At 40.0% G+C, this 24,764-nt stretch overlaps 2 protein-coding genes across 2 annotated transcripts; one reads left to right on the plus strand and one right to left on the minus strand.

The window, feature by feature from the left end:
• Nucleotides 1-505: 505 nt before the first annotated feature.
• On the minus strand, nt 506-7,072 carry LOC142367363 (coiled-coil domain-containing protein 106-like). Its single transcript, XM_075449335.1, has 7 exons — nt 7,033-7,072; nt 5,588-5,782; nt 3,973-4,164; nt 3,745-3,897; nt 3,402-3,608; nt 3,028-3,188; nt 506-1,343 (listed from the first exon to the last, which is right to left on the minus strand). Exons 1-7 carry the CDS (start codon nt 7,070-7,072, stop codon nt 1,188-1,190), a joined length of 1,104 nt encoding a protein of 367 aa, XP_075305450.1. The 3' UTR covers nt 506-1,187.
• An 873-nt stretch (nt 7,073-7,945) lies between these two features.
• Nucleotides 7,946-12,568, plus strand: tmem238a (transmembrane protein 238a). Its single transcript, XM_075449812.1, has 3 exons — nt 7,946-8,079; nt 10,118-10,275; nt 12,155-12,568. Exons 2-3 carry the CDS (start codon nt 10,125-10,127, stop codon nt 12,316-12,318), a joined length of 315 nt encoding a protein of 104 aa, XP_075305927.1. The 5' UTR covers nt 7,946-8,079; nt 10,118-10,124; the 3' UTR covers nt 12,319-12,568.
• The last annotated feature ends 12,196 nt before the right edge of the window (nt 12,569-24,764 follow it).

Here is a 24,764-nt window from a genome sequence, read left to right on the forward strand (position 1 = left end):
TAATTTAAAAAAATCAGAATGATTGCTACATACAGGTGAAAATGTTCAATTTATTTATATTTCTGGCAACTTATTTGAACCGATGCTTCCAACCCGAAGGCAAATAACCAATTTTTATGCATAATAGATTCGGTTTAAAATTGAATGAGGCTGCTTTATCGCAGAGGTTTAGTGGAGGTGAGATAAGGGGATGAATACAGAATGTGGAGGGTTAATACTCTGGATTAGTCACACTAGAGGGCACCACAGTCTGTGTTCTGCACGTACAGACATGATATAAAGATAGTATATAGACTACTTTAGTGTGGATCAGAAGAAGTGAACATATCGTAGCAGTGAGCTTTACTAAAGGAAAGAATGTATGCAAGTGTTTGAAATGTAGTACGAACAGTAAGCAGCAGCTCTTTGGCATGCATATAATGTATTTCACAATAATATATTTTTCTTTTGACGTCACAACTCACAGGAACTCATGCTTTTATTCACATGCTTCATACTGTCAACATTTCACAACAAAATCTACAAAAACAACCATCACAATAATACTTTTAAGGTAATTTACTGTCTGACAACAGTATAACATCTTTGGGTTTCAGTCAAAACCACATCCATACAATCAATAAACGTGCGTTTAAATAACAAACTATATGTTGAAGGACTCATTTTCAGTGTGCATTTCCTCTAACATAAAGAAATAAATAATAAACTATCATTATCTAATAGAAAAAGAAACATCATGTGGGGTTTGTCACACTGTGAGAGCAAAACATTCTTCACAAAAATCTAACTTCAATGACCAGAACACCTGAAACATTAGCAGCCAAGTCTTCTTTGAAATTAAAATGTATATTCATGGACTACTTATCTAACAATGTTCAGTTAATGTGGAACTTCATCTTTCTTAAAGAAGAAGCAGCTTCAGGCTGTGAAAACCACCAACTCATAACAGAAAAGGAGCAGGAGAAAACACACTTGCTGACTCCAACAGCTGCACAACACGTACAGTAAAAAAAAGCAAAAATAATATACATGCTTATATCCAAACCAGAACCTGTGATTTATCATGTTCAAACACTTTGTACATCCTCGTTTTCAAAGGCAGAAATGAAAAACCTGTACCGGAAAAAAGCCAGTGTGAAAACCTCCCGCCACCCTGAGCCTTTACTCCTCCTGCTTCCTACCCTTCATCAGTTTCTGAACCTGTAAGAGATCGGGAGCAGCTTGTGAGTCTTCTTCATGCCCTGGACCTTGCCGTGCGTCTCCTCGTCCATGGTCTTGTAGCACCGCCGGGCGTAATCCAAAAGCTTCTCCTTCGAGGCCTCAAACTCTCCGACTTCTGTCACCTGTAGGATCATCAGAGCTGTTATTAAATGTGGAGATTTAACCAGGTTTTATGATCCTGCTTTCATTCATCGAGGGCATGCACCAGCCTTCACTCTTTTAACTTGCATCATAATCGTGTGTTTTAGTCATAGATCAAAGATTCACTTCACTACATTTTATGCCTCTAATAGAGTTGTACTATCTCCCTTTGATCTCCATCTTTCTGCAACAACTCTGCCTCCTGAAGCTTACTGAGCTCTCCCTTTTTATTTAGCTAACAAGGCATAATTTTCAGGTAATCCTACAATAAAATAAAATACAAAATAGACTCCACTTACTAAATGAATCCCTCCAGTTTATATGGTAAAACCCAAATAAACCCTTTGTTTTTTAAGATGTTTTCGAGCTGTAACCTTTGGGTGACAGCAGGCAGGTGTCAGGACTTAAAACCAGAATTTAATTCATAAAGATATCACAAACACACACATGCTCTGTTAGCAGAAGCTGGAGTGTCACATGAAATTGGCAGATAAAGCAGCTCCTGATGGTATCGTGTGGATGTGTTTTTGTTTTACAACAGAACTTCTGTGAAGCAGTCTATAAATTAAGTTTTACAGATAAGCTCTGTCTCATTTACTGGTGGCATTCTGCTGTCATGCTGCATTCGTGGGCGACTCGGAATTCAGCCTCTTTTTCATGTAAAACTGGAAAAATTAAACAAAGAAGAGATAAAACCTAAGAAAGCACCAAGTAAAGCTCCTCAAAAATCTGCAAACAGTAAACAAAATAAGTTAAAGTTCATATTGATCATTCTGGAGGTTATTTAGAGCTGTTACATCCCACGTCTGAGGTACAAGTAAACGCAGCATTTACTCAGCAGTAGCAGGGAGGAAGAAGCCGCATTTTAAAGGCTTCTTTGGGGTTTAGATTGAGATCAAAGTGAGAAAAATGGGCATTTTGTTGGTTTCATTCTGTTTCCATACAAACAAATGGAAAATCTTGAAGCAGTAAGCTCCAATGAGACTTTTTGAGATTTCTTTATTTAGCATTTTGGAGGTTTAATCCCTTGAAAACTGAAGCGTATTTGACCATCTGCTTTGATTTTCTGACTAAATGAACAGAAATTAGTTTGAAGTGTTCCTGAACAGTGAGCAAAAGGACTGGAAAAAACTAAATTAATAACGTCAGACTGATTCTAAGCTTTCCTCTTTTATTCAGTAACAAACTACTTTAGAAAGACCTTCAGCGACATCACAGCGAGTTTGTTGGAGCTACTCGGCCTTCTTCTGTATGAAGAGTGAACTTTTTTTAACTTTATGACTAATAATTTACTGCCTTGCAGCCACAGATTAAAGCCTTTTGTGTTATTTTCCCAAGTTTCAGCAGAAACATGGATAAAAACTTCAAAGATGCAAACTGGAGTAGATTTTGTGACTCTTTGAGAGAGTTTTTTTTTTGATAATTTGAATTTTAAAAGTCAGAAACGTTACAATTTAAAACAGACGCATGAGATAAATGACCCACGTGGTGGAAAAAAATTTCAATATTTGCTGATGATTTCTCGATTTAAAACTATCCACACGCCTCAAAACTAAAGTTTTCACAATAAATTGGCCTAACAGATGAATTAACAGGTTAAATGATGCAGTTTGTTAAAACATTTCTTGTTTTTAGCGAGTCCAGATGTTACAATTAAATCCCCACCTTGTCTGGGGCCACCAGCAGCAGCTCTGCGATCGGGGAGGTGGAGGCCATGGTGTTTCGGTCGACTCCGTGGATCTGGAAGGCTCGGGACATGCTCCTCACCCGCTGGTATGTGGACAGGATCTTCTTGTAACGAATCAAAACACCGTCTGGGTCTTTCACTGGAAGGGAGGTGAGACGAGAAGGTGAACGAGGACATAAGTGACTCGGGCTTGAGCTGTTTCTGACAGCAGCTGATTAGCTTCAGTCGGGTTTAAGGTCGAGGGTAACTCTGTGGCGGGGGAGTGAGCTAATTCAGGCTTTTAATGGACAGACGATACCTGTTAGTGGGACAGAAAAATAAAGAAAATCCCTTTGCAGTCATGTGACCTCACCTCTTTGTCTCTCCCTTCCGTGTGTGATCCTGAAGATCCTCCTCATCTTCATCCTCGGCTCTCCGCCGGCTCGCCCTTTGCCCTTCTTCTTCGACCCCCTCTCCACAGCTGAGTCCTCATCTTCCTCCTCCTCGTCCTCCTCCTCTTCCTCCACATACTCATCCTCAGTGTAGTATTTGTCTTCTTCTAGATGAAACTCTTGCTTGACTGCGGAAAACAAAACCAACGTGGAAATCTTTTATTCCACTTTAGTGAATGCGATGGGACAAAAAAGAGCTCTTCAACAGCCTCAAATTTCAATATTTCTAGCGTATTCATTTACAGCTGTCAGTATCTTCCTCACCAGGGATGGAAATGTTACGGCGGGTCCGAGATCCAGAGCCCTGGAGGCGCTTGAGCGTCATTCCAGACCTGGTGGTCATTGGGGAGGGCGGGGCTGGAGAGCTGGCAGGCTGGACCTTCACGCCACGCTGGGCGTCTCCGCACCACTCGGGCACTGAGCGCAACAACAACAATCCCAATAAATAAAAAAGACAAACGACACGGGGTCTCGTGTCTTTCGCCACCTCACCCTCTGGAGTCCTCATGCTGACGATGAAGCGGTCCAGCTGACAGCGCAGGAAGTTCCGCTCCTCCTCCAGCTCCTCGATGCGCTTCTGCAGCCAGGCGTTCTTCTCCAGAGAGACGTACAGGTGAGCTCGCAGGTTAGAAACTAGGATGAAGGGGCTGTACTGGGGATGAGGGGGCTCCTGCACCACTTGCTCTGCAGGTGAAGAGCAGGTCATAAACAAAGCAGCTTGTTTTGGTATTTCTCGATTTTCTAATGAAGTTCTTCAACAGGTCTTGAAAAATAGGAAAACACAACCTGAGATGAACACATATTACAGCTTTCTAAGGTATTTAACAAAAACTAAGGCAAAATGGAGAAGCCGAGTGTGAAAAACTAAGTTCATCCTGACTGCTTCCACAGGAGCTAAGAGGGTAAGAAGCAGCCAGGTGCTGCTGATCAGCAGTCAGTGTGAGCAGCTCCATAAAAGCAGAAGTTCTGTCAGTTTGTTGGTCTGCAGCATTCAGGTGTGTGTTAACACAATGCCAAGGAGGAAAGACATCAGCAACGATCTTAGAGAAGTATCTGTTGCTGGCCATCCATCTGGGAAGGGTTATAAGGCCATTTCCAAACTATCTGGAGTCCATCATTCTACAGAGAGAAAGATTATTCACAAGTGGAAAACATTCAGGACAGCTGTCAATCTTCCCAGGAGAGAAACCCAAGAGCTACATCTCAGACTCTACGGGCCTCAGTTAGCATGTTAAAGGTTAAAGTTCATGACAGCACAGTTAGAAACAGACTGAACAAGCATGGCTTGTGTGGAAGGGCTGCAGGAGAAAGCCTCTTCTCTCTAAAAAGAACATGGCAGCACAGCTTAGGTTTGCAAAGCTGCATCTGAACAAACCACAAGACTTCTGGAACAATGTCCTTTGGACAGACCAGACCAAAGCGGAGATGTTTGCTCAGAATGCACAGCAGCACGTTTGGAGGAAACCAAACACAGCATATCAGCACAAACACCTCACACCAGCTGTCAAGCACGGTGGTGGAGGGCTGATGATCTGGGCTGGTTCTGCAGCCACAGGACCTGGGCACCTTGCAGCCATTGAGTCCACCATGAACTCCTCTGGATACCAAAGTGTTCTAGAGTCAGATGTGAGACCGTCTGTCCGACAGCTAAAGCTGGGCTGAAACTGGCTCATCAACAGGACAAAGATCCCAAACACAGCAGCAGATCTACAGCAGAATGTGTGAAGAAGAGAAGAATCGAGGTGTTGCAACGGTCCAGTCAGAGTCCAGACCTCAGCCTGCCTGAGATGCTGTGGTGGGACCTTCAGAGAGCTGTGCAGAAACCAGAGCTGCAAACCTCAATGAGCTGAAGCAACGGTGGAAAGAAGAGAGGGCCGAGATTCCTCCACAATCAAGTGAGAGACTGATAACGTCACACAGGAAACCATTACTTCAGGGGTTCACTTAGTTTTTCACGATTTGCTTCTGTGTTTTGACTTGGTTTATGTTCAATAAATAATGATAAGGTCTAATATGTCAGAAATTTAAGAGCCTGTTAGGACCAAATGCTTCATCACAATAAGTTACTGATACATAATAAACACAGTTATGTGTAGATGCAACACACCATCCATCATCTGCTGGCCATGGTGCATGTGATAGGCAGGAGGGCGCTCTATACTCTCCTCCAGGGGAAAGGAGACCTCATAGGCATCCAGGTACAAACCACCACCCCCTCCTCCCCCTCCTCCCCCTCCTCCTCCTCCTCCTCCTCCTCCTTCACCTGCTGCTGAGGATGATGAAGATTGTGGCACGTAGTGCTCTGATGGAAGCAAAAGACAGCAGGAAATTGGGTATAGATTGTGTAACTCCAGTTAAAAACTAAGGTTTAATTAATTTAACTGGTTTTTTTTAAGCTTATTAGCAGTTTTTTCCTCATAAGAAACAACCCCCTCAAAAAACCCTGAAAATATACTTTTATATTACACAAAATATAAAAGTGACATCTTATGATCTTACAGAGGTGTTGGATCTTCCGACATTCCCACAGAAAGTGACACGAAGCACAGATTAAGAAGCTTTAGAGGAGTCTTATACCTTCTCATTGACCATTTCCATTGGAATCATCTAAATCTTGCGCTTACTGTCTGTAATTGTGCTTTAAAACCAGTCCATTCTGATCATGTGTTCTTCTCTGGCCCTTTTCCGAGCATTTATGTACACTCAAGCTGATTCGGTGCTGTGTGAGACCGATAGTCTGTGATAAAGATGGTCTCAATGTTCTCATATGGTTGCAAGAAACCAAAAGTCCCTCCCCAAAAAGATCAACGATTTTAATTTATTCTAATTATATCTTAACTGAATAATATTTAAGTCAATAAAAAGAGATTTTCCACGGTGTTTCAACAGGTGTGGGCAACTACAGCTGATATAAACACAATATGCAAAAAGCACAGGTGGTATTTAACAATAAAAAAAGATAGTTTCTCAAATAATCATTGTGAATTAAACTGGTCACAAGGAGGCGGCTAAATAATGCTGGAATAAGCATGTCGTAGTTGAGCCAAAATGGCATCTACAGATATCTTCTTTTGTCCCACTAAAACAAAACAAAAACTCGTGTAAAACCGAGTAAAGTAGCCAAACTCACGGAAGTGAAGAATGTTTGGTGTTTTTCCTGGTAAAACAAACTGAAGCGCTGCGGTTTAATTCCCGTTTATCGACTGTTTCAGCACAGAGAAAAGTTTGTACACTTCTTCGCGTGAGGTCTGTGCTCCACTTAGAAAAACTAAAATAAATAGAAGTGACCCAACAAAGCGAAGTTAAACAGTCATTACACAGAAAACATGAGGGGAGAGTAAGAGTAAAGGAAGTTAAAAACGTGTCGGTGCTGAGCAGCTGAGTCGGTTTCCAGCGTGATTTCCAGCCACTGCCGAAACAAATGTACATTTTCTTTGTCAATGCTAGTTTCTTATTCAACAAAAACATTTGCCAAATGTTGCAAACAAACATTTGGAAGTGACTCATCATTCAGCAGCCACACGGTGGATGAGGCAGGTAAGTTTTTGTTACCTGGCGGGTTTGGATCGTGTCTGCTGGTTGGAGGATTCATGGCTGCAGACTCCGGCTACTGATGAGTAATAACCCAAATGTCAGCACTAAACTGTTATTATTTGTCCTCCGGTCGTTTTGCGCAGTTATACTTCTGTAATACAGCCAGAAACCTGCTGCTGCACCGCCGACCGAACACACGGGCAGCACCGGCAATTACCTGATTATAAGTGGCCTCAACAGGTGTACCGCGCGCTGGTTTGTACGCGTCACACATGCGCAGAAAGGCTCCCACCGCCGTCCGTGACGTTCATTACAATATTTTCTCCCTCAAACTTTCTCCTCTTGGTGGGTAAAGTGCCGTCAAAATCACAAAATTTTAAATATTGCAAGAAAATAGTGCCAATATTGCTTCACCAAACCCCTTATTTTAAGCAATAAAACTGAATTATTATGATTATTATGATTATTATTATTATTATTATTATTATTATTATTATTAATAATATTATTATTATTTTTAGTCAGAGCCACAATACTGAAAAAGATGCTGCGTTTCATGTACCTCAGAAATGTAATATTTACTTGAAATCGCGTCATTTTAGCCTAAGTGCAGTTTATATGATAGAAAGATAAAAAATATTGTTTTTGATAAACAAATTAAACGTTAAATAAATGGCTGGGGTTATGTTTGATGCACTAACATTCATTTAACTTCACTGACAAAGTCAATTAACTTGAAAATGCTCATAAACTCTTTTGTCCAACAATTACAAAATAATCTTTGACTTTTACTAGTAATTATATTTTCTGTTAAATCTGTTAAATCGTTTTAAAAGCAGATTTGGAGGCAGTTCCTTTTATCTATTTTCTTCAGTCAGGATTTTAAAAATAAGACAACCCTGAAAGCAGCAAAACTCCCACCGGAAATGCGTCACCTTGGAGGCGGGGCGCGTGCAGGTGAGGCAGGTGAGAAAGGTAAACGCGGAAGTGAAGGGAGACCACGATAAAAAAAAAACTCCAGTAAAAGTGAGGAGGTGTTTGTTGCCGAAGTCTCAACAATAACCGGTGAGTAAAAGTTTATTTAATGGTGTAAAACTCTTTTCTTTTCCTGAGTTATTGATTTATTTCTGTAAAGTGACTGCAGGTCACTTTACAAGCTTCTTTTGTTGAGTTATTTTGAGGTAATGAAGTCGTAACTCAGTCATATAACTCAAAAGCTAACCTGTAATGTCCATTATCTGACTGAAACTTTGTTCTCACACTGTGTGTGAACATTAGACCGACACTACTGAAACTGTTTTAATCGTTTGGCATTATCTCTTTAGTGCTTATATGCGTAATAATGCATATAACATAAGTGCTGTTGAGGACTAATTCTGATTGAACCGATTTAATCAACTTTTGATTGTTATGCTCACATGGTGTCTATAGAACTGATAAAAATGTTAAAATGCATTTTTTAAAAGGCTTTCTGCACCGGCTACATGTGTGTTCTCCTTTTTGTTTGAATCTATTCATGATTTTGTTTGTAATAAATCTCTCATTTTCTGCAGTAAATGTCATCTTAAGCTAATTCTTAATATTTTTTTTGCTGTTTTGCACAGTTTGTCCTGCATATATTTGGCTTGAGTAACAGGCTTTCGACATAGAAAAGCTTTAAGATGGATTAGAAGTGAAAAAAGTTGCAGATTGTATTAAATAAACTGGTGGAACATAACAAGCTACATGTACATTTTGCCTCTTATTTCACAGATCAAAGCGCAGTAATGTAGCATTTAATTTGAGTTGATCTCCAAAGGAAAAGGGGGACGCTCCATGACACAAAATAGTGAAAATCAGAGGCTTAGGGTCAATAGGAGGAATAACAATTGGACCTTAGAGTAAAAAACTAATTTTATGTTCTTTAGAAATTCTCTTTCTCCTTTAATCCCCTACACGACATTGATCTAATGGCTTTATTCGCTTTACAAATTCAGATTTTAACTCGAAAAATAACAACAAAAACAAATTTTTTAAGTCTGTTGCATAGAAATAGAACTGAAAGCATCAGTTGACTGACAGAAAAATTAGTTTTAAAAACATCTGACGATCAAAAGTAAATTTTTAACCTAATTATTTCATTTTCATCCAGAGGTGTCATTTTAAACCTCTGGAATCTTTATTGGACAGAATGGGCATTTTGAACGAGTTGGACATTAATTTATAGTTAATTTGATTGATAAATAAATTATTTGTTTGCTGTTCTAATTGAAGATGATTCATCAGCAGTAAAAAAAAAAAAAACAATGAAAGGTCACTAAGTAATAAAGTAAAATGTGGTGTTTTGGACTTTTAATAACTAAAAAGCCATCCATGCCCTAATAAGTTCAAGGTTAGACTATTGCAATGCGCTTCATGTCGGCGTCTCCCAGTCTTCTCTCAGTCGCCTTCAGCTGGTGCAGAACGCTGTTCTTAACTCCCTCCATTGTTTTCCTATCCTTTATAGAATTGATTTTAAACTTTTAATGTTTGTTTTTAAAGCTCTTAACGGCCTCACCCCATCATATTTATCTGAGCTTTTAACAGTCCGCAATCCTGGTAGAGCTCTGAGGTCAACAAATCAGTTTTTGCTGGAAGTGCCCAGGTCAGAATACAAACCCTGGGGTGAGCGAGCCTTTTCCGTCGCTGCCCCCAGGCTCTGGAATAAGCTCCCCGTCCAGCTGCGTCTTATTTCTGACCTGGGCCTCTTCAAATCTAGGCTAAAAACCTACTTATTTAGGATTGCTTTTAATACCCAGTAGTATGATGACACTTTTATCTTATTTTATCTTATTCGATTTTGTTGTATTTTATTGCTTTCACTGTTCTTTTGTTTTTACTTATTCTTCTCTTTATTTATTACCTGCTGTAAAGCACTTTGGTACAACGTAAGGATTGTCTGTAAAGGGCTGTATAAATAAAGTACATTTACATTTACATTTACATTTAAACTAAACTCGTGTTAAAACTTAAGAAGAAGATATTTCCACCACTGCAGACTGGATGTGTGTCAGTAGCTGCTCACAGTGGTTCGTTGTGCACCTGCAGTCTCTCTAAAAGTTTCCCGTCTCCTCCGCCCTCGCAGTCGCACCATGACCCTGTGTGAAGGCCTGTCCCACTGTAAGCTGGCGCTGGTCTTCGCCGTATTGATGGACCTGCTGGGAGGAGCCGCTCTGCTGGTGGGAGTCTTTGCCCGTTTGGAGATCAATGGGAAAGACTTTGGAGACTTACTGGTCTATACTGGTACGTTTGTCTTCACTTGTTACTAAAATGGAAACGGGATGGTGATCCGAACGAATAAAACAGAAGAAGTAGAAGCTGGTTTTGAATCGTGCAGAATTTCCATCAAGTGTTTATTATCTTGATAGTTATTCACTGTCTGATTGTGTTAATCAGTGTTTCTAGTCGACCAAGTAAAAGGCAACACGTTTTGTGAGCAACATTTTCATTCAAAGTCAAACAAACTGAATCATAAATGGCTCAAAAACACACATAAAATGTATGAAACTCATGAAAGTAAGGTAATATCAATATATATACGTGTAAAGAGTAAAATATAGAGCTGCAAAGATGAGATGACTTATTGTTTCTTACCCAGTCGATTCAAAGTTGATCTTGTTAAACAATATCTATAAAAAGATAAAAGCCCATCAAAATACAGCCGGGATCATTTCCTCTCCTCGTGGTGCTGAAAGATCAACGTGTTCTCATGGCAATATGTAGAACTAGCCACATGCCATTCATACGCATTTCAAGCTTTTGGTGTGTCACTTCACGCCGTCACATGTCAGATGGTTGGGTTTAGGGTACAGAATGGTGGAGGCTCTCCGCCTGTCACACCGCATACCATCAAAATTACTGAACGTACCCTGAAACGGTAAAAGTCTTGAGCTAAAGTACAGGACAGGGCGACGTAACGTTAAAAAAAGGCACAAAAGTGTTGTAATAACAGGCCAAATGACAATAACTACACCTTTTCATGAGACCAGGCTGTGAAAGGTGGAGCGTTTAAGGCTGTTTCACACTGTTTTCTTCTGATCAGTCATATTAATCATAGAGAAGGTAAAACCAAAATCACTTGGAGTGATGGACGGAGTATCCATATCTGAGGTCAGGTCATGAAGGGAAACCCAGACTTTTCTCTCATCGCCGACACTCTGCAGCACCTCCGGGGGGCGATTCGGAGGCGTTCCCAGGCCAGCAGGGTTATATAATCCCTCGAGGGTGTCCTGGGTCTGCCTCCTTCCAGTTGGACGTGCCTGAAAAACCTCAAAAGGGAGGCGACCAGGAGGCATCCAAACCAGATGCTCGAACCACCTCAGCTGCCTCCTGTCATTGCTGAGGAGCAGCTCCCTCCACCTGGTAGTTTAACCGTTTCTATCTGCGATCTCATTACTGCGGTCACCATCTCATTATCACATGTGGAACAAGGATGGAGTGGTAAATCAGAAACAGGAAGGCTTCTCCTCTGTTGTTTTCCACTTATTAAACAGTCAGCATGGTGGTGACGATACAAAAGTTAGACTCACCTGTGAAGCGGTCTTTACTGCTAATGTTTCTTCAAAGAAATTGTCTGATTCCCCAAATATCACCGAACTCATAATGAATAAAACATGGTTAAATTTGTCCTTAGGTCCTTAATAAGAAAACAGATGCTGAATCAGTCTTTCTTAAAGTGTCATGAGCCCACGACCTTCTGGTTTTCTTCTTTTTTCGGCGCACAAACTCATCAGAATGTGTTCTGGAGCACGCAGCGGGTTTTCTTGGTGTCTAACGAGGTTATGAAGCTCGTTGTGGGCGTGGACAGACCTTTTTTTTTTTTTACTGTGTTTTAGTTGTATTTTTTGGCCTGATTGTCAGTGAGACTGCTGAGGCTTAACAAAAGCAGATAAGACAACATCAGAAACAGTTTATAACGTCTAAAAACAGATAAAAATAATAACAAGAACACATTTAATGCATCTTAAGGTGTAGTGTTTTTATTTTGAACTTTCTAGTCAAACTAATTTACATGGTCAGACTGCTGAGGCCTTTAAGATTTAACATCCCATCAGCATTTTGATAAAAATAATTTGATCTAAAACATCATAAGTGATGAATCTGCTGATCTTTTTTTCTCCAGGAGCCCTGTTGGTGGTGGCGTCTCTGGCCGGGTGGGTGCTGTGGTACAGCGGGAACATCGACGGCCTGACGCCCAAGAAGGAGCTCGGACACATCAGCAGCGCCGTCGACCGACTCGCCCGCAACCTCAGCCGGAAGATCCGCTCGTACCGGGGCCACCACTGAGGCGCGAGGAGGAAGTCGGGAGTCGCTCTCATTTCAAAATGAGATACTGATCAGTATTTGGATCAGAAGCAGACTGAATCCAAAAAAAAGTGTTACACGCCAGTGGGAAACATTTCAGCTTTAGATGTGCACACCTGCTCTTTTTTTTTTTAATATAAAGTCATGATGTTAAACGTTTATTTAAAAGCAGTGTTTTTATTTTTTCATAGTGTTCGCCTGTCATTCAGTAAAGCTGTGGCATTTTTTGGATTTCAATTAAACAACTTCTTTATAAATAAGAGATTTGTCTTGGTTTTTTGTGCATTTTTAACAATATATATATAGAATATCAATCGGTTATCTAAAATGTGTTCTGTATAGTATATTAGTGTAAATCTGCTTTTTTATCGTAGTGATTTAATTCTATGATGACACTATAGCTTAAAACCGTTTTTTTGCATGTATTGCAAGACCCACATGAGTCATTCACTCTTAATAGTGATGCTCTGTCGCCTCTAGAAACTCAGTCATACTTATTTCGTATCACACTTTTTATTCAAGTTGAATAAAATTGATTTTTTTTTTTCCCTAAATTGCTCACTTTTTGCAGCAATTAAAAAAGGAGAAACTGCTCCTGACCTCGTAGAAGAGCAACCAAAAGAAATGATCAACTACAGCTGTGTTAGCACTCTTAAACAATAAGAAGACATCAGGTTCTGTGCGGCTCCAACTGAATACAAAAGCAGAATGAAATGTACAATTTCAGGTTAACAAACTAGCAAAACAACTTCTATTTTAAAGAACACTTAGGTGAAGTTAGTTTTAAGTTGGATATTCAACAGACATTCGAAAGCCACTCCAACATTCCAAGTGCACCCGTATTGCAGACTTTACAGTAAACACACGGAGAGGACGACTGCAGGTGTTCCAACTTCCTGTTTTCAAAATAAAATAGAAATGAAAAAAATGTGATATTTAAAGCAGAGATGAGCGACTGATTTGGAGTCAATGACCTGGAAGCTATTGAGCAAAAAGACTAATATTTACATATAAAAATTCATAAAAAAATATGAACAGATCGAAAATGTAAATGTGTTTTTTGCATGTCTTTCATCATGTTTTATCCAAGTGTCTTTTAATGTGTTATTTTCCGAGGGTTTCACTTTTTATTTAATTTTTTTTATTTCTACATTTTTACATTTTAGATCTGTTCATATTTTTATATGTAAATATTAGTCTTTTTGCTCAATAGCTTCCAGGTCATGTGATCAATTGACTCCAAATCAGTGTGGGGTCATGTAACTACACTTGCTACATGAGATACACCTTTTATTTCTACAATTCAGTTCTGTCCATAATTTTCAATAACTTTATACACAGTCGCTCATCTCTGCTTTAAATATCACATTTTTTTCATTTTTATTTTATTTTGAAAACAGGAAGTTGGAACACGCTGCAGTCGTCCTCTCCGTGTGTTTACTGTAAAGTCTGCAATACGGGTGCACTTGGAATGTTGGCGTGGCTTGCTTGCGAATGTCTGTCGAATATCCAACTTAAAACTAACTTCACCTAAGTCTGGAGAACTCACAGTTTTCCCATGGCGTCAAGTAACATACGTCGATAAAACGGTAAACTAGCTTCGTAATGAGGTGATTTAAGAAATCCCGAAATCTATAAAGAAGGTAGATGTTCAAAAAATCAAAAAAAGTTGAATAAAAATAGGTCCAATTTGTACGCAAAACAATTTTAGTCAAAGTCAAACAGGTTAAAATGTACTGATTTTAAGGAGATGCTGTTTTGTTGCAGGAGTCATAAGCACTGAAATTAAAAGTAGTTTAGTTCAAATTTAACTTGTGGAACATGAAGTAGGAGCTGAAGAATAAAGCTGCAGTGCAATAATACCAAAAGTACGGAGGAGAATATGATTTATTAGATACTTATTCTCACTCTGAAAGCAGGACACACAACAACAAGCCACCTGTGGTCTGTATAAGGTTCAGAGATGTGATGTGATGTTACTGTCACAAGAGAACAAGTTATTTACGAGTTAGTTTTACAACTTACATGCTTTCACTCTGTCTAGTTTCTATTTTCTTGGTATAAATCATTAATAGTAACTCTGTATTCAGTGGTGGGAAATCTGTCGTGAAGCGCATACTGACCTCTAGTGGTGGCACGTGAGTATTACAGCAGTATAAATCGAACATCGGACATGATTTGCACACAATTTGTGATGAAAAGGATTACTTTTTTCAGGTGAAATATGTTGAGACAAGGTTTTTTGGCACAGTTTTGAACCTACGGCACTGGCAGCATCCAAAAAAGAAAACAGGAAAGTAAAGAAAGAACAGACCTGGAGCCAAATTCTTCCCCTGCCAAGACAGAAATGTCCTAATCTGATTTGCCTCTCAGCTCTGAAAAAGTCATTCTGAGCCTCCACAGATTGGACTTGTTTATTCAGGCCGAGTCAACAATTAAAGTTTTTGTACTTCAAACCGTACTTCAGTGATGCGGGGCTCACTTGTTTGTCTTCTTCTTTTGTATCTTCTGGCTGACGTCTGGCACCTTCAGTGATGCCACTGGTAGGGTTGTAGATTTAAGATGTTTTTCTCTAAATCGATACCTTGAGATTTGGCCAAAGAGTTTGGTAAAACCTTTAATCTCCGGTTTTCAATGGGTCTCCCTGTGCTTGGCAGCTGCCAAATCCTCCTTAAGCTGCCCAGCATCTCCACCTTCAAAGCGTCTCTTCCCGTCTTGGTCCATTTTAATCCCCTGCTCCTTCGGTCAAAGGATTCTCTTTCCAAGAGCTCAATCCAAACCAGTTCATAAATCTACAAAGAAGGTAGATGTTCAAAAAATCTAAAAAATGTGAATAAAAATAGGCCCAATTTGTACGCAAAACAATTTTAGTCTAAGTCAAACAGGTTAAAATGTACTGATTTTAAGGAAATGATTTTTGTTGCAGGAGTCAGAAACACTGAATTTAAAAGTAGTGGCAAGTGAGTATTACAGCAATATAAATCGAACATCGGACATGATTTGCACACAATTTGTGATGAAAAGGATTACTTTTTTCAGGTAAAATATGTTGAGACAAGGTTTTTTGGCACAGTTTTGAACCTACGGCACTGGCAGCATCCAAAAAAGAAAACAGGAAAGTAAAGAAAGAAGAGACCTGGAGCCAAATTCTTCCCCTGCCAAGACAGAAATGTCCTAATCTGATTCGCCTCCCAGCTCATGCTGAAAAAGTCATTCTGAGCCTCCACAGATTGGACTTGTTTATCCAGACCAAGTCAACACTTAAAACTTTTGTACTTCAAACCGTACTTGAATCACAACTTCAGTGATGCGGGGCTCACTTTTTTGTCTTCGTCTTTTGTATCTTCTGGCTGACGTCTGGCACCTTCAGTGATGCCACTGGTAGGGTTGCAGATTCAAGATGTTTTTTCTCTAAATCGATACCTTGAGATTTGGCCAAAGAGTTTGGTAAAACCTTTAATCTCCATGTTTTCAATGGGTCTCCCTGTGCTTGGCAGCTGCCAAATCCTCCTTAAGCTGCCCAGCATCTCCACCTTCAAGGCGTCTCTTCCCGTCTTGGTCCATTTTAATCCCCTGCTCCGTCGGTCAAAGGATTCTCTTTCCAAGAGCCAAATCCAAACCAGGTCATAAATTAGAGGTAAGATTGTTGACTGTGAGAGTGAAAGATGCTTCCATAGAGCCAATGACGTAAAAACCACGTCTGAAACCTGACGGGAAAGTCCTTCCTGTAAAAGAGGAAGGATGAGGAGGAGGTTTAAGGTAAACAGGGAGTCAGGGACTAATTTATGTTCAAAGCCAACCTCAAGTGGCCTCAATGTTGGCTCCATGTTTCCACTTTAGAGGATGTTGCTTGCTTTTTTCCTCCACCAACCAGCCAAAACACAACGACCATTCGGCTTACACTTAAAACACTTCATACTTGAACCATTATTGTAGTGTGGCAGTGCTGAATGTCCTGCTGGAAGAGGTCACACCTGCCATGAAAAATGAATACTGTTTCCATGGTAACACTACTGTCTTGCCCTCTTCCCATAATGCATCCTGGTGTCATGTCTTCCCATGAGGACCTGAGCATCCAAAGGCCATCCCTTGCTGCCGACGAGCCCGTTGTGAGTGCTTCTGGCGCAGATTTTTAACCTTTTTAACCTTTTTAACCTTTTTAACCTTAACCTGGTTGGTTCACTGGGTTTCCTCTCTCGGTACCACTTTTAGTTGGTCCTGACCACTGCAGATTGGGAACATCCCACAAGAGCTGCAGCTGTGGAAAAGCTATCATCCAGCTTTGGTCCCTGTCAAACTCACTCAAACTCTGACGCTCGTCCATTTCTTTCTTCTTCCAACGCATCAGCTTCAAAGACAGAATATTTACTGTCTGTCTACTACATTGCATTCACACTTTAATGGGATAACCATTGTTTTTCTCCTGTCAGTGGACATGTTGTGTCTGTTCGCTGTATGTTTTCTTCGTCTTGTATATACCAAGATTAACCAAAACCAAACCAAATTTCATGAAACTTGACAAAGAGGTCATATTTTTTGGGATGCACACTCTGAATGTGAAGATGTGAATGAGAAATGGTAAAAATCAAAGAACAAATTTCACCAATGCAGAAAAAAAGTTTGTATTTTTTTGCTAAACTTTAAACTTCAGATTAAAATGGTGTCTCACCAGTTATGATCCGTCTCAAGGTTTGTTTCCATTTACTTTACCACCGCTTTCTGACACTGTGCAGCCATGTTTATTCACCTCAAACCAGTCAACAGACACCTGTCTGTTTCACATTTGTCTTTTTTGTGGCTTTATAAATGATTGTCTCAGATTAGCTTTGCTGACCTGGAATGCCCTCATCTTGATTCAGGTCTCAGTGGATCAAAAGGTGACACAGGTCCTGCCTCTCCAGACTCACCGGTTGCACTCTGAAAAGCATTTGCTGTCAGATGGGAAAATCCAAATCACCTGTTAAGCTGTGGTGCTGCGAGGGGGGGAGTCGTCTGAGGTCAGGGCTTAGGGCATCGTCACAGGATTAAGTTGTGTTGTTTACTAAAGAAGAGAGACGAGCTATTTGTGAGGAGAGTTTAAGAGTGCTTCCATCATCTCGTGAATGCAGAGAAGGGCTGCAGATCCTAATCAGGTTTCAGAAAGCTGTGTTGTTGTTGGTGGGGGGTGAATGAGATTTCAGGCAAGAATGTTGCTTTTGATCAGCAAAAGTCAAATCAGTTATGGTTGAAACTGACCAGTAAACTGATTATTGTGTATTAAAGCTGTTGAGTATGAAGTTTAAACACTAACTTTTGCTTCTCCTTGTTTTTAAATCGAGTCACTCAAATAATATACAGGATGGAAGTAATTCTATAGGTAGGATTTACGACTCCGCTGTTATTAACTGTAATTATTATTGGATCGCATTTAAGTAGGGATGCACCGATCCAATATTAGAGTCGATACAAATATTGGATCTGTGCATCCCCAACATTTAAGTGGTGCACAGATACAAACAAATCTGAAATATAGTTTTATAGTTTTAAAACGCCTGCCTGTGAAATAAAATATATTACAACAAATGAAAAATATGACAAATCTGCTGTCAAAATCTTTTCTAGTTTCAACAATTTTTATTGATTTTTCACAATGAATTATCGAACAGACACACAGACAGCAATAACAATAATGAAATAAAATAATTAATAAATAAGTACATTCAGATATCTTAAGAAATATACATATACAGTATATATTTTAAAAGGATAAATAAAATAAATAAATGTGTAATAACAATAATAACAATAGTAGTGATAATAATGATAATAAGGGTAAAATAGAATAAAGTAAGATTAATTAAAAGATAAAATAACTAAATTTTTTTTTTAAAAAGTAAGTAAATAAATACAGTAAAAGTAAATAATAATAAGAATAGTTTGAAGAGGGAAAGGGGGGGTTTGTGAAAAAAAATTCTTATTTCTACATATATATGCAAAGATTGGCAGTTGTGTATAATCGTAAAGTCTAGGGAGAATTTAAATGATTTATTATTTTGGAAATGTAAAACCCAAATACCCAAAAAAGTGTATTTTTCGACTTTAAACTCCACCGTCTGTGGCTGTTATATGATATGTATCTTATATGATACATGATAGATCTATACTGATACTACACGTAACCTAAATGTTTGGAAATTGTAGATTCTTTCACTTTATTAAATTCATTTTATAAGTGTAATAAAAAAAATCAATTACAACAAAAATAATAAACTTAATGACAAAAAAATGCAAACAATCCTTCAAGTTTCTCAGTTGTTCAGTAGAAGTTTTAACTCAATCCAGGGAAAACATTTAATTTTGTTATTATCATTTCTCTCAAACCGCCGACTTTACACGCAACAATTAACTTAAGTGACAAACTAAAATGATCTCTGATACAGAAAAACCGAATAACAAGACAGATCCCACATAAATCACTAAATATTTCTCCATCTAAATCTACATTTGAAATATTTGAAGCTGAACTGTGAATATTGAAAAATTATGAAAAAGCAGTGTCAGTGAATCTTTTTCTGCAAATGAGACGATGGAGAAATCTGAAACCTTTTGGGATTCAGAAGCTCCCAAACGTTAAATATCAAGACTTTATGGGATAATCAAATAGGTCTACTAGACTTTATCAGCCACCTTTCCTTCTGATATATAAATGAAAGACATTCTTTAACAAAGCGGTTATTTTAGCTGTGAAAATGACATTGTGTAAAGTTGTACTGGTAGTTCAATCAAATCAAATATGTATTTACATTATTAAAACACCCTATTGTTATTTTTTGTCTTGCCATGTGTAATTGTTTCTATTTCTGAAAATACGCGAAATATAACATTTTCAATCCATCCGCACATGTTAGTTTTTGTCAAACTACAGCCGTTGTGGCCTTGACGTCCAGGTCAAATCTTCTACCAAATCAGCCCTTTGTTGAATCGACATGGAACGCAGCTCATGAAAAATGAATGTGTTCACACGAGCGCTGCTGTGGCTCCGCCTCCGGGGGATTCAGTTTAATTGAATTACTGTAACTCAGCAGATTTCCTCTGCTGCTCCCAGACAGAGCGTCGCTGTTTGCCGTCAACTCCTCTGCTGATCACACAGGTAGGACCCATGATAAGTGTTGATGTTCGGGATAATACTTCCAACACTTTAAACTTAAACTAAACCAGTTTGTGTTAACAGGAAAATGTAAAAATGACGTGTTGTGTACAGTAGGAGGTTTAAGTAGGAAATGTTTTGTTATATTTTCCATGGTTGTCAAACAACAACAGCAGATGTAAAACTTCCTTGTCTCTGGACTGCTTTGTATCTGAGACACATAAGATCTTTAGTTAACCTTCACAACAAAACATTTTTTTTACCACGCTGAGGTTTTAGGTCACTTACAGAAGAAATCACACCTATAAAGTTGTTGTTTTGGGTTGGTTATTGGACCGCCTTGCTTAAAATCACAAACCACCGCCTTTCGAGCTTCAGATGCCTCGTAAATAGACATCGTGTTTTTGGGGGAAACACCAGGAGGAATCATCCATGTTCATTTGATGTGAAGAAATCATTCTATTCACAGGGATTTCTGGGTAAAAACAATGAGAAAAAGCTACAAAAAAAAGGTTGAATAACTTTGACAATCCTTATTTGTAAGTGACAACCAAGAACGACTGAAAAATCTGAAAAATACACATTTTTAGGCATTTTGTGTAGTTTTAACCTGCAGCCACACCGGCCCTTTCACGGGTCAGTTTGAGACCGCTGATCTAAAACATGTCTCTGAGCACCTGACAGCTTAAACTTTGGTTTGTTCCTGGCAGGAACTTTGCAGTACTGACGTTTTATGAGTTTCTGTTAGCAAAAGGTAGAGTTTTTCTCAGTTCCTTTGCAGTTATATTGCACCTTTTCTTCTCATGAGTGTCTCTAGTAATAAACCTGCCTACCAATTACTCTGCCTACTCGAGGCATTCATCACTTTTGTTCAAAATGCTGCAGCTGGACGCTTAACTAGAACCAACAGAGGAGCACATATTTCTGAATGGTTAAAGTTGTACTCGACTAGAACTCTCAGGTCATGTAATCAGGTGTAAGAGCCATATTAACATTGGCTAATGTTTAGTAGTTTCCCTTTAAAAATTTTGCATTGCTCTTTTAATTACGCTGATGACGACATCAAAGCCATTTTAGGTCAGACCAGGTTAAGCAGCCTAAGGAGCAAGACAGTTTTTTGACAAGAAAAGATAAGAAAATACAATACAATACAATTCTGGTGAATCTTGCAACTTTGTTTTTTTTTGCTTTTTCAATTAAAGTTCCTTTTTTGAACGAAGTTACTGCCTTGGAAGATTATTTTAGTGTCAAGCTTATTGCCAAGAAGACTGCTTAGCAGTAGCGTTAAAGTGGAGTACTGGGACGAAAGATCGACGTTACATTTGAGTCAAAAAACTCCGCTCTCGGTGGAAAGAAGAACTGACTAATTTGGATTAAAGCCGTTTCTACATGGATGAGGAGACAACCCAAGTCATCATACTGGAATAAAGTAAGTTTGTGGTTGCTTTGCAACAAGATTTCAACTGCTAAACTAAGCTAACGTGCTGGAGTCAGCTATTGACATTAATTACCTCGTGTCTGCTTGTCGGAGCTTATTGGAGCCTGTCGGAGCTGCGCAGCGCGTACATGGTGAATGCATTTCATTGAAGTGGATTTGGATATCAGCTGTTTGTTGGAAACTGATGGTTTTTTTTGTTTGTGTTTTAAATTATTTTTGGGACTTTTTTATGCCTTTATTGTATAGAGACAGGGAGCAGAGAGAGGGGGAATAACACGCAGCAAAGGGCCGTCCGATGCGGGATTCGAACCGGGGCCAGCTGCAGCGAGGACTGTAGCCTCTGTACATGGGGCGTCTGCTGTACCCACTACGCCAGAGACTGCCCCGGAAACTGATGTGTTTATGAAGATACTACTGGACATTAGTTTTTCCTTGGAAAACGGACTGTTTTAAGCTGAATTATAAATCAAGTGGTTTGTGCTGTTGCCATGGAAGAATCTGACCAAAAGAGGGCGCCAAAGCCCACAGAAAAAGCAATAGATGATAAAATCAGCAGGTTTATTGGATCAAGAAGAGGTAAACTATCCCAGCTTACAGGCATGATGAAAAATATTGAAAGCTTGATGGTTCGAATGTGGATGAAGTGGAAGAGTTGCTTCATGATCATTTTCACAAAGCATTAACTGAGTTTGAGGATATAAATACTGCAGTTGTTGCTTTACTGGGTCAAGATGATGGACAAATAGACCAGCATACCTGTATGAACCAAAGACTGTACCTTTGAGAGGATTCAAGGTAAACACAAGAAACTTGTGCTAAAGAAAAAAATGGACCAGACTCACTGCTCCTCCCACCACAACAATCATCTTTTTTTTTTTTCCCCACAGCCACAAGCTACCTCAGCCTCTCACCAACTGCACACCAGTCACAGCGGGGTGGGGATGCAAACCCTGGTTCGGGTAGGGGGAGAAATGAAAGAGGTTAAGATAAGTAGGAATCGGATTCAAACCCTGGTTCGGGTAGTGGGTAATGAAAATATAGAGGGGCCCAGAGGTGGAGGTAAGACAAGACACACTAGCAGATTCAATAACAACTTTAGGGGCTCTGAGACTGAAGTTCTGCTTTCAGAGATCCAAAAAGGAAAATCTGTCATTTTTAGCAGTGTCAGCAGTGGAAGTACGGGACCTGCTAAAGCGAAGAAATGGGAAGCAATTACGAGTGCTGTTAATTCCGTGTCACCTGTGGTTCGTAATGTCACCGAAATAGAAAAAGAAATGGTTTGATATGAAAATAGCTTAAAAAAAACAAAAACGTGTCGCCATGGGCAGGCGCTCGATGACTGCAACTAAAGCCATGCAATCAGTTGTTTCCTCATCATGATGGCACTTTGATGGGACGGTCCATGAGGGGGGTCTTCTGGCACCACACCTTCTGCTCTGCCTGGGCTGGTTCAGGTAGTAGGAGACCCTCGTTCATGGCAATATTTTGCAAATCTGGCATGCCTTCTCTGGGCTATAGAGCAGTTTGCCCCCCGCTGTATCGAGACACACCCACCTGGCCTTCAGCTCAGTGCGCTCCACGACAGCACGGGTGCTTTGATGCGTATATGTGTCTCGTGCTCCAATTATGATTGGCAGTCCAGCCTCTGCATGAAAGTCCCTCTTAATTTGCACTTGTTGGACAGCGGTGTATGGGAATTTGATGTACCATGGGTGATGAGAGCTTTGATGACCAAGGGGAGCGCACGACTCACAGAGGACTGGGACACACCCGATCTGTCTCCAATCTCCCTCTGAAAGGTTCTGTGGCCAAAAATCTAAGGATGGTGAGGATCTGGACGTGTGGTGGAATTGGGTTTGATCAGCGTGTTTCTCTCTGGAGTTGTGGCTCTAGCAAGCACATTTGCAGCAGCACAGTCTTTTTCCAAAAGTCTGTTTACCCTAAGTGCTTCCCCTGCTGGGCCCCCAGCTGCTATTGCTTCTTCTAATCCAAATCCACTGACTGGACTTTACTGCCTCATCTGACACTTCCTTCACTATTTTCCTCACACTCTGTCCACTTACACCCAGCTCCCTCAACAATGAGATCACAGAATTATGCAACAAATCCTCTACATCCTACTTCCACTGGACAGATTCTAACTTTCCATCCTCGCTGCTCTGCAGTACCTGAACATAACGAACATAACGGGTCTCCATTTACCCAGAGTTTTAGGTTCTGGGGAGTTGGCAATACATCATATGTTGCCCCTATCAAAAATCTAATACTCCTTTCGTCCATACTCCACAGTTCTTTCCAACTAAGCTTTTTCTTCTCTACACCTTCCCAATTCAACCACCGTCCCTGCTTAGCCTGAGCCACTGCTTTTGCACCCCTTAACATTTCCTCCTGTCTACGAACCTGCTCAACAACTAGCTTTCTCTTCTCCTTGGGACCTGCTCTACTCCACACTGGTTTGCCTGGGCCAAGCCCCAAGCCTCCCCGGCCTATTTGCACATTACCTACAATCTCTGCATGTCTAAGAGTTGCTTCTGCCTCCTGAGCTGCCATTCTTGGTTTCCACTTCCTCCCCTTGGTTGGGTTTGGAACCACCTTACTAACTACCACATCTTTACTCCCAGCTAACAGGAGCTCTGTCCTAACTTTTGTACATTTAAACTCCTCTACTAGACTAGATACTGGGAGCTGGGGTATGTCTTTCCCATACAGTGCCACAGTACTTAAAAGTGCATCTCAAAGTGCATTGTGTGCAGAAGACTTACTGCTAAAGCTGGAAAACAAAGGATGGCAGACCTGCCTGAAGACAGGCTACTGCCGGATCAGCCACCCTTTACTCACGTGGGGGTTGACTTCTTCGGACCATTTGAGGTCAAACGTGGAAGAAGCCTTGTTAAACGGTATGGCGTGATTTTCACTTCCCTAACTGTAAGGGCTGTTCACATTGAGAGAGCTCACAGCCTGGAAACAGATTCCTGCATTAACACAATATGTCGGTTTATGTGTAGAAGAGGAAAAGTACAAATTTTACGCTCAGACAATGGAACACATTTTGTTGCAGCAGAAAAAGAGCTGCGCAAAGCATTGGAAAACCTGAATCAGACCAGACAGAAAAAGGTATCAAGTGGATTTTCAACACCCCAGCAGCCTCCCACCAAGGCGGCGTATGGGAAAGACAAATCCGTACTGTAAGAAAGGTCTTGAACTCTGAGCTACAGCAACAGTCACTAGATGATGAAGGACTCCAAACCATCATGTGTGAAGTTGAGGACAGTTGAGGGCCAGAAAACAGCAAGAGAACAGCAGCCATATAAAAGGGATAGCATTCTGTTTCCCACCTTTACAAAGTAGAAGACGCAACCCAGAGGGATCGTTTCAGGCGGGTGCACCTCAATTATGGAATGCACTTTTCTTCTTTTTTTACATTGTACTGATTGTTTCGATTCCTTTAAAAAGTAGATGAGGACTTTTATTCAGTCTTATTGTGAAGCACTTCGTCCACTCTCCTTCACTACAGAAACTCTGTACGTCACAAATAAAGTGACCGTTCACACTCATATGTTTTGGATTTATTTTGTGGCTCAGAAATAAATGTGAGAACAAAATTCTTAACAAACAATTGTACACACAGTGTATTTCGGTCAAATCTCTGATGTTGTGTATTTACCAGTATCTGCCGGGTAATGTCTTGGTTGATTGTACTTCATCACCAGGATTTGTGGGATGCGGTTAGGGACAATATAAAATGTGATTTTCCTCCTCTCACCTAAACACAGATGAGTCTCTAATCACACCTTCTTAAGTCTCTTTTGCTTCTCATGTCCCAGCTTGATTCTAAAGTAGCCAAGGTGTAGAGAGTGATGCCAA

This window comes from Odontesthes bonariensis, chromosome 18 (genome assembly GCF_027942865.1).
Source record: "Odontesthes bonariensis isolate fOdoBon6 chromosome 18, fOdoBon6.hap1, whole genome shotgun sequence".
Lineage (NCBI taxonomy): Eukaryota > Metazoa > Chordata > Actinopteri > Atheriniformes > Atherinopsidae > Odontesthes > Odontesthes bonariensis.

Coding starts and splice junctions, on each gene's coding strand:
- LOC142367363 (XM_075449335.1), bottom strand. CDS start 7,072: ATGAATCCTCCAACCAGCAGACACGATCCAAACCCGCCAG. Junction 4,165..5,587: donor TGGCCAGCAGATGATGGATG/GTGTGTTGCATC, acceptor CTTCACCTGCAG/AGCAAGTGGTGCAGGAGCCC. Junction 1,344..3,027: donor TGCTGGTGGCCCCAGACAAG/GTGGGGATTTAA, acceptor ATGATCCTACAG/GTGACAGAAGTCGGAGAGTT.
- tmem238a (XM_075449812.1), top strand. CDS start 10,125: ATGACCCTGTGTGAAGGCCTGTCCCACTGTAAGCTGGCGCTGGTCTTC. Junction 10,276..12,154: donor AGACTTACTGGTCTATACTG/GTACGTTTGTCT, acceptor TTTTTTCTCCAG/GAGCCCTGTTGGTGGTGGCG.